Genomic DNA, 13,932 nt, shown 5'->3' on the forward strand with positions numbered 1-13,932 from the left:
ACATGAGCTGTTACAGGCTATGGGCCAGACATTGATCTGCATGAGAATCTGCCTCCAGAGTTTATTGTGAACAAAAGGGAGTGCTACCAGTGTGATACATGTACAGTGGTATATAAAAGTTTACCACCCATGGTGAAAATTACTGCTATTGTTGACAGTTAAGCAAGTTGAAGATGAAATGATCTCTAAAAGGGCTCAAGTTAAAGATGACACATTATCTTTGTATTTTTAAAAAAAAAAATATGTTGTAATTTTTTACATTTTAAAACTTGCAAAAAAGAAAGTGGGCTGATGCAAAAGTTGGGGTAACCTTAGAGATTTGTGTGCTCAGATAACTTTGACTGAGGTTTCAGACCTTAATTAGCCTGTTAGGGTTATGACTTGTTCACTATCATCTTTAGAAAAGGCCAGGTGATGCAAATTTCCCAGCTTTATAAAACCCAGCGTCCTCTAACTTTGTGCCAAAAAACAGCAGCCTTGAGTTATTCTAAGCAGCCATCTATCACTCTGAAAATGAAAATGATGATGGCCTACAAAACAGGAGAAGGCCATAAGAAGATAGCAAAACATTTTCAACTTGCACATTCCTCAGTTCAAAATGTAATTAAGAAATGGCAGTTAAAAGGAACAGAGGAAGTCAAGATAAGGTCTGAAAGACTAAACAAAATTTCAGTGAGAGCTAGTTGTAGGATTGCTAGAGAGGCAAATCACGACCCCCGCTTGATTGCAAAACACCTTCAGGTAGATTTAGCAAACTCAGGAGTTGTAGTACATTGTTCTACTGGTCAGAGACACATGCACAAATATGGCCTTCATGGAAGTGTCATCAGAAGACAACCTCTCTTGCATCATCACCATAAAATTCAGTGTCAGAAGTATGCAAAAGAACATCTAAAAAGCCGGATGCATTTTAGAAACAAGTCCTGTGGACCAATGAGGCTAAAATAGACTCTTTGGCCACAATGATCAAAGGTATGTGTGGAGAAAAAAGAGCACAGATTTACAGGAAAAGAACATCTCGCCAACCATTAAGCATAGGGTTGGATCAATCATGCTTTGGAGTTGTGTTGCAGTCAATAGCACAGGAAACATTTTATTGGTAGAGGGATTAATGGATTTACACATCACACTGCTACCTTCCCCTTCATGAAACTAAACTCTGGAGGCAGATTCTCATGCAGAATAGTGTCCGAACCATAACCTGGAACAGTTCATTTACATGTAAGAAAATGTAGATTTCCCTAGAATAAGACAACCGATAGCAGATATCAATTAATAATTTTATTCAAATTCCTATGACCCATGTGCCCAGCTTACAGGAGGAGTGATCCTACTGACAGATTCCCTTTAAACAGATACTGTATGTTCACTGTTATTTGAGGCTGGTTCTGGCTATGTAACACAGCTGGCACCTATCCTGAGTTGAGAGAGCACAGCCCACTTCATAAAGAATATACGTGTTATGAAGTGTGAAAGGGTTTAGTTCATAAGTGAATCAATAAACCTAATTTAAAGCAACCAATGTAGTTTTAATTTTTTCTAGAAACGTTTAGTATTTTAATTGCATTACAGTCAGCCAAATCAACATTTTCTGTTTATAAGAAATAAAAGTTGTTGTTTCGAAAGGGGTTGTTTCATGAATACCAGTTCTTTAGAAATAAAAGTCATCCAAATGATCAGCAGCAGGTTCATACTCTTTTAACCCACCAATCTATTGTGCAATTACTATTGAAAGCCATTTATGGCCATACATTTCCCTTAGAACTGCCGCTCCAGGGCAAATTTATCGAATGGCAATCATCCAAATAAATGACTAACCAAATCCCTTGACAGGCTTGCTCCTCCAGAGTGTCTGCCAAACTTACATAGCTGCTCACCATTATGGTTCAAAGAGGGGCTTCCAAATAGGGATAGGCAACTGTACTCTTTACTCAGTAATAAATAAAAATGTTTTATTGTTTTTAGGTCTGTAAGTGCACAAAGACACACAAGAATAGCGCAGAACATATGTGTTACCATGTGCTGCCAATTATTCTTAAAAAAGAGCAAAAGCAAATTCTTGAAATAGGATCTATATTAACAAAGGAGAAATGGATTCTTAAGAAAAGCCATTATAACTTGTTCTGCTTTCTGTGTCTAATTCAACCCATGGAGATAAAATAAACTAATTTGACATCCTAAATTTAAAACATCGTAATATATCATTCAAGTGCAAATCCTAATGGAGAATTTGAAGTTTATTTGAAGTGAACGTTTTTGGATGATGATTTTTATAAGACCTTTTATTAATTCTTCATTGAATTTCTTGGTTAAACTTGATGTCTTTTGAGAAGTTGAATGCACATGTACATTGCATGAATACTGCTCTGTCTAAAGTCTTCATATAGACCTGCAGTAACATATTATATTCTCTACCCTTCCAAATTTATTACATTTTATTACGTTTTAGTTTCAATTAATCCATTGAATTGTATCTTTATGTATTCAATGTTTGATTATTTCAGTGGAATGTGTGACTTGCAATGGTGAACACTACAGAGGACCAATGGATTACACAGAGACAGGAAAAGAATGCCAGCGATGGGATTTGCAAAGGCCACATAAACACAAGTTTCGCCCAGAGCGGTAAGGATCGTTTACAAACAATTTTGGTGCTATGAGAAATGCTTCTATCTGGCGACTAATGTGCAAACGAAAGAAATACAAATGTGTGTGCAAATTTATTCAGCAAAATAAACTTTTAGTTATCTGCATTTAGCTCAGCTTCTATCCCAAAAACATAAAGATACAAGTCAGAAAACCTTAACACCTGTCTTCAACATCATAGTACAGAAAAATGAAAATGTTATCCATAAATGCCAGGTGCAATTTTGGTTCCGGCTATACTTATGCCTCTCACTTTATCTCCCTGTAACTAGTTCTGCCAATAGACATGAAACACTTTGATGTTCCTTTCAGAAGTTAATTGGTTTCATTCATGTATTTTATATTCTTTATTTTTGTTTGGTCCTACCATCTTGTACACATTATACACCAACAACGTTAATGCTTTATGACTGTTCTACCTTGAAAAAAAATGTGTTCTTTTTTGAACTTACTGAACATCATGTCATAATTAGTCAGGTATATGTCTTTGCAAGTTTTATTGAATGTAGCTTATACAAGTGTATAGATGCAGTATGTGCCAGTAATTGCTTGCACTTTAATTTTTTTGTGGAGAAGCATTTCATGTGTTTGATTTAAATGGAACCTGTCACCATGAAAATGCAGTTCAACCTGCAGGCACCATGTTATAGAGCAGGGAGAGCTGAGCAGCTTAATGTATAGTTTTGTGAGAAAATATTCAACATAACCTGTGTTTTATTCATTTAAACCTCTGCTCTTGTTAGAAATTTCAGAGGTCCTATCAGTGACTGACAGCTCTCTCTGTATCTACACTTATACAAACAAAACTGTCAGTCACTGATAGGACCGCCTTCTAGACGGAAAATTCCAGAAACAAAAGAGAATAAATGAATAAAACACAGTTTATACTAAATATTTTATCACAAAACTATATATCAGTCTACTTAGCTCCCCCTGCTCTACAACATAGTGCCAGCAGATTGGACTTCATTTTCATTGTGACAGCTTTCCTTTAGGTCTAAGTATTTAGTTTTAGGTCTATTAAAGAGAAATAATGTCTGTAATTTTTTAGATTTTTTAAGTTCCTTGGGGTGGCCATCTTGAAAAGCGGTCTTTTTTCCTGTAAACACCGTACACCACCACGTGTGGCAGCTGATAATTGACAAACACAGAGAAACACAGTACAACAAACGTGAAAAAATACTCTGCTGTAAAAAAATATCTAACAATAAACAGCAAGTGCTAGTAAAAAGATGATAACAAAACAGGGTATTTAGTTGATACGTTTTTTGCAAAAAATGTATACTAAGCTGCTCTACCAAATGTCAAGGTATACCCATCAAAGCAGTCCTAACCAATGTATTTAAAACCTGACCATTTAAACAGTACCTATATAAGCAGAATTCAGAGAGGTAATGTCTGATGTGGACACGCTCTGTAAGACGGCTTTATATGTGCATGACCCACAAGAGAGGGGTGGAGACCTCCCAAAAGAGAAAATTAACAAAGAAAGATCACTGTTTATTATAGACTTTTGTGATGGAGTAATGCTTCCTAGAATTTAGGAAGTGACAATGGAAAGTTGTTGACTATGTCCCAGTCTACACAACAAAGCTAACATTTAAACTGGAGAAAATAGGAAATGTCACTTTTTTGCATATGCTCTTGTGGTCAATGTAAAACTGAAATATTTCATGGTAACCTGCAGTACACTTAAGTAACACTAACTATATTTCATTTTATCTCAAATTTAGAATGTGATATTTCTCATTGTCAAATGTCATTCTTTACCTGTCTATAAGAAGATATTGTATTTAAAGGCTGGAGTACTTCCAGTAAACAATATTCTAGTTTCCAGTCATAGTTACACCCTTCCTTAACAGCATAATCTAAAATGACTCAGACCAAACACAAATGTCACTTTCTCTCCAATCAAGTGTCCATCACAGCACCTGGCAGATTGGATTTCATATTGATGTTAAACTCAATATAAACCATTCATAGGACTCAGCCAGGAAATGCATCCATATTACAGAAATCAATGGAGTTACTTTGAAGTGACAATAAGACTGATGTGCTATTGCTTGTTTCTTATGTTTATCAAAGCCTGTACATAGAATGTACAAATGGCTCCAAACTAGGAAATGACTTGGCATCCATCAACTAGAAGACAAACATATTTCCAAAATATTCAACTTGAAATAGTGGGAGAATTGAACATATGCTTTCAATTTTGCAGAAAAAAATAATTTTGTGATAAATTACTTGTACAGTAGGCTGTGAAACTGTGAGCTAAGTGCAATATATGGAAGCTTAGTTTGACTTTAATGACAGCATCCCGCTTTGAACACAAAAAGGAACTAATGTTAAAAATATGTAGTAGAAGTGTTTTATTCTTAGGGCATAGGCAATCAAACCAATTCAAGCTGGCCCATTAACTATGATACTGTATCACACATTTGTAAGGAACATAACAATGTGGAAGTTGAGAACTATGGGAGTACACAGAAAAACAAAGGGCAATCAGCAAAAATCCAACTTGACATAATTTGATGCCATCAGAAATAATATCTACTTTTAGGACAAAATTTTCTCCTTCACTCAGTTTTCTTTCTATTCATTATCAGGGTGCCTGTAGAAAGTAAAGTACTGTGTTGACTTATACTACCTCTGAATTAATAGTTTGCGGTTAATCTAAGTAAGAACACTGATGCCAATATGCACACGTGGTCAAAATTGTTGGTACCCCTCGCTTAATGACAGAAAAACCCACAATGGTCACAGAAATAGCTTGAATCTGACAAAAGTAATAATAACTAAAAAAATCTATGAAAATGAACAAATGAAAGTCAAACATTGCTTTTCAACCATGCTTCCACAGAATTTAAAAAAAAATATAACTCATGAAATAGGCCTGGACAGAAATGATGGTACCCATGAAAATAATGTGTGAAAAGGAACATGTTAGTGTGTCCACTAATTGTCATCACAGGTGTCTACAATCTTCGAATCAGTGAGTGGGCCTGTACAGAGGGCTACAGATACTCACTGTGCTGTTTGGTGACATGATGTGTATCACACTCAACATGGACCAGAGGAAGCAAAGGAAAGAGTTGTCTCAGAAAATTAGAAAGATAATTATAGACAAACATGTTCAAGGTAAAAGTTATAAGACCATCTCCAAGCAGCTTGATGTTCATGTGACTACAGTTGTACATATTATTCAGAAATGTAAGCTCCATGGGACTGTAGCCAACCTCCCTGGACGTAGCAACCGTAGGAAAATTGATGACAAATCAAAGAGACGGATAACACAAAGGGTAACAAGAGCCCAGAAAAACTTCTAAACAGATTAAAGGTGAACTTCAAGCTCAAGGAACATCAGTGTCAGATCACATCATCCGTCACTATATGAGCCAAAGTTGACTTCATGGGAGACGACCAAGGAGGACACCATTGAAAAAAAAGTCTAAAAAAGTCAGACTGGAATTTGCCAAACTACATGTTGACAAGCCACAAAGCTTCTGGGACAATGTCCTATGGACAGATGAGACAAAAATGGATCTTTTTGGTGTGGCACATCAGCTCTATGTTCACAGATGGAAAAATAAAGCATGTCAAGAAAAGAACACTATCCCTACTGTGAAACATGGAGGTGGCTCTGTTATGTTCTGGGGCTGCTTTGCTACATCTGTCACAGGATGTCTAGAATCTGTGCAGGGTACAATGAAATCTCAAGACTATCAAAGGATTCTAGAGAGAAATGTGCTGCCCAGTGTCAGAAACTTGGCCTCAGTCACAGGTCATGGGTCTTGCAACAGGATAATGACTCAAAACACACAGCTAAAAATACCGAAGAATGGTTAAGAGGAAAATATTGGACTATTCTGAAGTGGCCTTCTATGAGCGCTGACCTAAATCCTATTGAGCATCTTTGGAAAGAGCTGAAACATGCTGTCTGGAAAATGCAACCTTCAAACATGAGACAACTGAAGCAGTTTGCTCTTTAGGTGTTAGGGATGGCAGAACACACTAAATATAAAATAACATAAAGTGCGTTCGCCGCCCGGGGTCCACCGTGCAGAAGGTGTTAACACTGCTGCTAGGTAATGGCGGAGATACAATATGGCGGTATTACGCACGCGGGTTGAATGTCATCCAGGTGTGCTGAGCGATCTCTGTTGACTCACAGAGATGCCTTAAGTGAAAAATACAAAAAGGCTGAGCCTGTTTGCGTCACAGGTCTCAGAGAAGTGCATGTGCGTTATATGAGCTGGGCCCTAGGCAGAGGGTCTGCATCCGTCAAGACCAACCGTGCATGCGACGTCACAACTGCGGACGCCAAGAGGAGCTGCAGACTGCAGCTCAGTGACAGGCACTGCCGCTAGTCGACAATGCCCAGAAGCAGGCGCACTGTCGGACGCTAGCACTGTGGAGGATGCTGTAGTGGCTGGTAGCTTGCCACTGGCTGGCGCTGACTCTATAGCTAAGTCCCTATACACACTTGTAATATCAGAGGGAGGGGATCTTAATGAGTCATTCGCAGGTTCATGCATCCATCACCATTCACACAGTAGCAAATAGAGACTAGAGTTGAGCGACTTTGGTCAGATCGGGTTTCATGAAACAAAATTTGTTTCAGATGAAACTGGTCCGACTAGGGCAAAAAAAGTTGGAGTTTCATCCGATACCCGACCCCAATGCAAGTCAATGGGGAATAAAAGTCGGCACTGAGTGGATGAATGTCAAATTTTGTTTCCTGAAACCCGATCTGACCAAAGTCGCTCAACTCTACTAGAGACTATATTAGCGCATGGCCGAGCGGCCATGCGAACCTTTTATAGCCAGGACCTTCCGGAAGCTTCCAGATCCCTGAGATGGACCAATTAGATCTGGAGAAGGACCTGGACATGTGGCTCCCTATCTCCAATGGGAGATCGTCTCGTGAGCATGCTCAGTGGAGCAACAGAAGGACTTAGCCTCTGGAGCGATTTGCTGCTGAGCAGCCTGCATTGCCATTGCTGACCCAAAAGTGGCAGCTAGAGATGAGCGACATTCATCCACTCAATGCCGACTTTTATTCCCCTTTGACTTGCATTGGAGTCGGGTTTCGGACGAAACTCCGACTTTTTTTTGCCCTAGTCGGACCAGTTTCATCTGAAACAAATTTTGCTTCATGAAACCCGATCTGACCAAAGTCGCTCAACTCTAGTGGCAGCAATAGCCAGCCCGACAGAGAAGGTCTGGGCAGAGCTTCTGGGAAGCCGGGATTGCTGAGCAATCTCCTCTGTGGTCGAAAGACAATGGGGGACCGCAGAATGTGAGGCTCTGGATTCCTGTTGAACCGCTGCAGGAGCCCGATGCCTAACATGAGGAGTTGGCCAAAATACCTTTGCGATGTACATACCAAAAATTTGCTATGTAATCTGAGAGCAGCATGAGTTATAGGAAGAGACCCTGATTCCAGTGATGTGTCACTTACTGAGCGTATGCTGTTTCAATACATTTAGTGTTTTAACAGCAGGTGAATATCACTACAAAACAAACTGCCTCATGCCTTCTGGTGCAACCATGCCCCAAGCACAGATTAGCAGTTTTCCATCAATATTCCGTCAATATATCTGTTAATCAAAGGTTTGGATTAGACAGGGCTCAATTTCTGAGCTCTGCTAGAACTGCAGCAGAGAAAACTGTAATTCTGTCATAACTGCAGTAAACTAATCTAAAGCTAGATTAGCAAGTGACTCAGGATAATAGGTAACGTTAGAAAACTTTAACTGACCTTGCCAGTTCCTGTACAGACTAGAGATCCTCACCATGCAGTCCCTATTGGTTCCTGTGTAAGCCGAGACAGTCCTAACCACAAACTAGAAGATGGTGACTTATACCTATGCTTCCCTAAATGTCGCTGAGTGCTTCATGTTCCTCCTAAATAACTGAAGGGTAGGGCAGAGTGTGAACTACAAAAGGGAAAGTGTACTGAAAAAAGAAAGATCACAGAGTGAGTAAAATAAACAACAAAATGCAAAATAAAGTATAACGTTCTTACCGGTAGATAATATGCAGCTTACTTCCTGAAAAGAAACAGAAGGTAGATGCAAACTTAATGCTTTCTGTCCCTACTTCATGATGCTGTCAGACTACATAGCAAACACCTGCTGAAAGATTTACAATAATTGTAAAAAGTTTTGGGTAATGTAGTGGTTTCTGTTTGAATATGTAAATACTATATAGGGAACAAGAAGTAAACAATAAATGAACATTTCTTATGAATTCAGTTTTTCAACTTGTATTACCTCCTTTAAAAAGTCATCAAGAAGTTAATACAGATTTATCAATTGCAGCATATTCCTTTAAGAAGCAATGGATATAAATATGCATGACACTGAATTCTTTGTTTTTTTATTGATCCATAAAACTTTCATTTCAAAAGTTTAGATTGGACCCAGATGCAAACCTTTGGTAAGTTTACATATAGACATATGAGGGCTCGCCTCTTCTATTTTATCCTTAATCCAACTTTAAGGGCATGACCAAGTACACATAGGAGTGTCTAAGGGCAACTAAGATCTTTTGTTCGAATAAAATAAAACAGTTCTGTAAAATAAGGCTGGATATTCAATCATGTGCAGTTTACAGCCAAGGGGACAGCATCGTGAGGCATTTCCCAGATGAATCATTTCTGCTTCATGGTTTCCTTTTAAATTTGATCATTATTCAAAGGGACAGATACTTTTTTTTATAATCTATGAGTACTCATAATTCTCTTTTGCAGACTCCCTTTCAACAAAGAATTTAGCAATATAGTTATATCTGCTAACAGATTAAATGCTAAAGAATCTCAAGTTGGATTTCGAAACATAAACCTGACATCTGATATTAAACAGTGAACACTTCCACACAAGACATGGATCATCTTACAGTTACTGAACCTGTTGTAGCTTTACACTGGAGAAAGAGATATATGTCAAGCAGACTAGAACTGACAAAACTTGCTGGATTTGGGATATAGACTGAAAAAAACTAGCAATAAAATGCAAACATAACCGAGTCGTTAGGAAACCCTTTAATTGCTACAGATTTGGGGCAAATTAAGTTGCAGGATCTGGTCCATCAACTAGCAATAAAATGCAAACATAACCGAGTCGTTAGGAAACCCTTTAATTGCTACAGATTTGGGGCAAATTAAGTTGCAGGATCTGGTCCACCAACACCAGTAATGTTACAGCTGGAGAGGAGCCCTGAGAATCACCTCGTATCTCCCAGTCAGGGTTGCCAACAATTCAAAAATTTCAGAGCAGTCCATAAATCATACTTGAGGCATAAGCAGAATAAACTTATTCATATTATTTAGACTGTAATTATCATTATTTTACAGGTCACAGTGAATACAGCTCATGCCATGATACCAGAATTATGGGCCTTATACATATATCACTTATAACCATAACTAGATGGAGGCCCGATGCTATCGCATTGGGAGGGCAGTAATGTCATGTTGGGGGCAGGCTTTGCAGTGTTGAGAATTTCTCCCCTCATGTGCTCACCCACCTATACACTATCTCTTTTTTCCCATGTGCTGACTTCTCCCATCTGTGCTCTCTTCTTTGACCTGTCTACCCCATGTTGGCGTTGATATTTGCTTTTTAGCGGGGTTTTCCCACAAACTAAAGTTCATTTTAAAAATTGTCTGTGTCTGACCGTGTACAGAACATACCACAGCTCTTGGGCAGGGGAGGAAGCAAAAAGCCAATACTGACATTACAGCAGGAGATCGCAGAGGATACATTCTGTGAGGTAAAATATTATTTAAAAACAGTCAGTGAAATATTTTACCTCACAAAATGAATCCTCTGTGATCCCCTGCTATAATGTCAGTATTGTCTTTTGCTTCCTCCCCTACCCAGGAGATGTGGTATGCTTCATACACTGTCAGACACAGACAATTTTTAAAATGAACTTTCTTTTGTGGGAAAACCCCTTTAATGTGACTGGCTTCCTCTGCCTGTAGACACGTTGCACATCTGCTGCCGGGATCAGCCGAATGACTGACTGTGCCTGTGCGGAATTCACACAGGTGCAGTAAATCAGACCACCGCCATCTTTGTGCAGACATATAGCGGCGGTCACATTAAAACTGTGCATGTGCTCCTCCTGTACATAGATGGAGGTGGTCACCCCATCATTGCCCATTCCACCACCTTCATCATTTCCTCCTCCCCAGCACCCCCATTATTGCCCTTTCCACCATGAACATCATTGTCCTTTTCACCACCACCATCATTGCCTTTTCCCCACCAACCCCAACATTGTCCTTTCCACTACCTCTGTCATTGCTTTCTCCCCCACCACCCCATCATTGCCCTCTCCCCCACCACCTCCATCATTGCCGTCTTCCTCACCACCTCCATCATTGCCTTCTTCTCCACCAACCCCATCATTGTCCTTTCCACTACCACCATAATAACCTTTTCCCCACCACCCCATCATTGCCCATTCCACCACCTCCATAATTTTCTCCTCCTCCACCATCCCCATCATTGCCCATTCCTCCACCTTCATCATTGCTTTCTCCCCCACCACCCCGTTCATTGTCCTTTCCACCATCTCCACCATTGCTTTCTCTCCCCCACCACCCCTATCATTGTTCTTTCCACCAACTCCATCTTTGCTTTCTCCCCCACCACCCCATCATTGCCCTCTCCCCACCACTCCATCATTGCTTTCTTCCCCACCACCTCCATCATTGCCTCCTTCCCCATTACTCCCATCATTGTCCTTTCCATTTCCACCATCATTGCCTTCTCCCACACCACCTCCATCATTTCCTCCTCCCCATCCATCCCCATCATTGTCCTTTCCACCACTACCATCATTGGCTTTTCTCCCACCACTCCATCATTGCCCATTCCACCAATTCCATCATTTCCTCCTCCCCACCACCCCATTATTGTTCTTTCAACCACCAACACCATTGTCCTTTTCACCACCTCCATCATTGCCTTCTCCCCACCACCACCATCATTGCCCTTTCCATCACCCCATCATTGATTTCTCCCCACCACCCCCATCATTGCCCTTCTGTCACCACCATTATTTCCTTCTCCCCATCATTGCTCTCTCCTCCACCTACACACACAGAGAGACACACACAGCACCATGCACCTCTCTGCACGTTCCCTTGCAGAGCTACGCAAGCATACACATGCACACACACCACCTCTCATCTCTAAACACACACAAGTATGTAAACACACACAGCAGACAGCACGCTCTCCCACAGCCAAAGCATCACTGTCGCCGGCAGATTCCTCTCACTGGAACAGCGGCTGCAGTGCTGAATGATGATGACATCCAGCCATGCCACTGACAGCTGTGTGAGCAGGAAGAGTGGGCAGAAAGCAGGACAGATTGCTGCAGCTCCGCTGCCATTTTCTCTTGTTGGCAGTGGAGCTGCAGGGATCTCTCCCTGCCTGCTGCACTTGAGGGCAATCTGGCCAGGGGCTCCCTGGAGCCTCGGGGCCAGATAAACAGGCCAGATTGTCCTCATTTTTAGCCACTCTGCAGGGGCTCCCGGAGCCTCTGGGCCCTGTGGCAGCTGCACCTGATGCACATGTGGTATGTCCGCCCCTGGCACAGACATTGCGGTCCAACTCCAGCAGGCCCCCTCACCCATCGGGGCCCCATAGCAGTTGTGTAGCCTGCCGTCATTGGTGGCATGCCACTGCTCAAACAATGTGTGATTGACCACAACTCTAGATGATATTCATTTGGTGATCAACAGGCAACTGAATGGAGCAATGTGACTATATTTTGAGGGCATTTCTATGAAATGATATGTCTTGCTGTGTATATATATTTTAGTGGCTAGATTCAAAATCATAAAAGGGAGATGTGCATGCACTGGACACCAGAGATTCAGCACATCTTTTAGATGCAAAGAAAACAACCTTGTGCTAGATTAAATGTACTATTTGGGATAGATAGATAGATAGATAGATAGATAGATAGTGTTGGATTAATTTTTTAAAGTAATCTGTCAACAGGATTTTACCTCCAAAACTATATGTACATGCAGCTCTTTCAAAAACAAATCCAGCAATACCTTCATAAAGCCAGGCTATTCCTTCATTACTGATATTCAGATTAAGCTGTAGATCTGAAACCTCTGTAAATCTAGTTCCTTTTGATGCCCAGCACCACCTCCTCTTGCTTGACTGACATCATCAATGGTGTGTGACTTCAGGCTAAGATGAAGTGAGTCAGTCAAGAAGATGGAGGCTTTGCTGGGCAAAGAATACGCTGGAGTAACAGAGGCTTCAGATCTACAGCCTCATTCACGTATCAAGTAAAACACAGATTTTTCAGTAATGGGAAAATAGACAGTGTAGCTGAAGGTATTGCAGCATTGCTGGACTTGTCTTTGCATAGGTGCATATAGATAGTTTCATGTGTGAAATCCTGCTGATAGATTCCCTTCAAATCCTGTGTAAGATTTACCACAATTCATAGTTTTTGTGCTATCAAAGTTAAAAAAAACCTCTGTGGATTTTGGGGTCTGTGCTAGATACACATTTTACTAAACCTACAGCTGCATAGATTTTTATAGCTTTTACAAATCATTTGGAATAATGCTGTACAATAACAAGAAGCCTAAGCCTGTGGATCCACCTTGTAATAACAGGCTTGTTGTTATAAAGAAATTACATACTGAAAAACATTCATTTTGTAACTTAAATTCTGTGCAGCTGTGGGCTTACTAGACTGTTTCTGTCATGATTCTTAGTAGGAGTTCCCAACACAAAAGTGTTTTCTGGTTATTCACCTAATATAAGTAAAATAATGATATGGTGGCCTCACAACAAAAAGTATGAAAGAAAAAATGAAATAAAGTGATGTTACAAAATTGTTTTCAAATATTCCATATATCTGCATGTACTTATAAATTAACATTTTCATAGAATTTACTGAGGGACTTCGAGTTCAATAGGTCTTTCAACATAGCTAACACCAGGGAACATCTTCCAAATGGAGGTCCTGCCTTCTTTAAACATAAATGATTGTAAAACACAAAGTCCATTAGTTGCCTCCTGTAGCTAGGTTTCCTTTTTGTACCTTCCAGCTTCTGTCTGACACCATTTATAAGCTTTACTGACTTACATGCATCTGGAATTTATCAAATTGTGCAGAATAATCTTGCGCCAGGGATTTGCTCTTCTATCTTTAGATCACTGAGTTGCATTGCATATATTTAGTGAAATTTATCAATACTAGGCAAAGCCAAAATTTGGCACTTACTGCTAGCAG

General features: G+C 40.1%; 1 protein-coding gene across 1 annotated transcript in view; it reads left to right on the plus strand.

The window, feature by feature from the left end:
- The window catches only part of HGF (hepatocyte growth factor), a 270,967-nt gene that overhangs the window by 138,075 nt on the left and 118,960 nt on the right, over positions 1-13,932 (plus strand). The window contains exon 7 of the mRNA XM_073551251.1: positions 2,505-2,625. Within this exon, the coding sequence (XP_073407352.1) occupies positions 2,505-2,625 (121 nt within the window). The remainder of the gene's footprint in view (positions 1-2,504; positions 2,626-13,932) is intronic.

Source organism: Dendrobates tinctorius, unplaced genomic scaffold (genome assembly GCF_039654945.1).
Source record: "Dendrobates tinctorius isolate UK_male_01 unplaced genomic scaffold, ASM3965494v1 ptg000174l, whole genome shotgun sequence".
Lineage (NCBI taxonomy): Eukaryota > Metazoa > Chordata > Amphibia > Anura > Dendrobatidae > Dendrobates > Dendrobates tinctorius.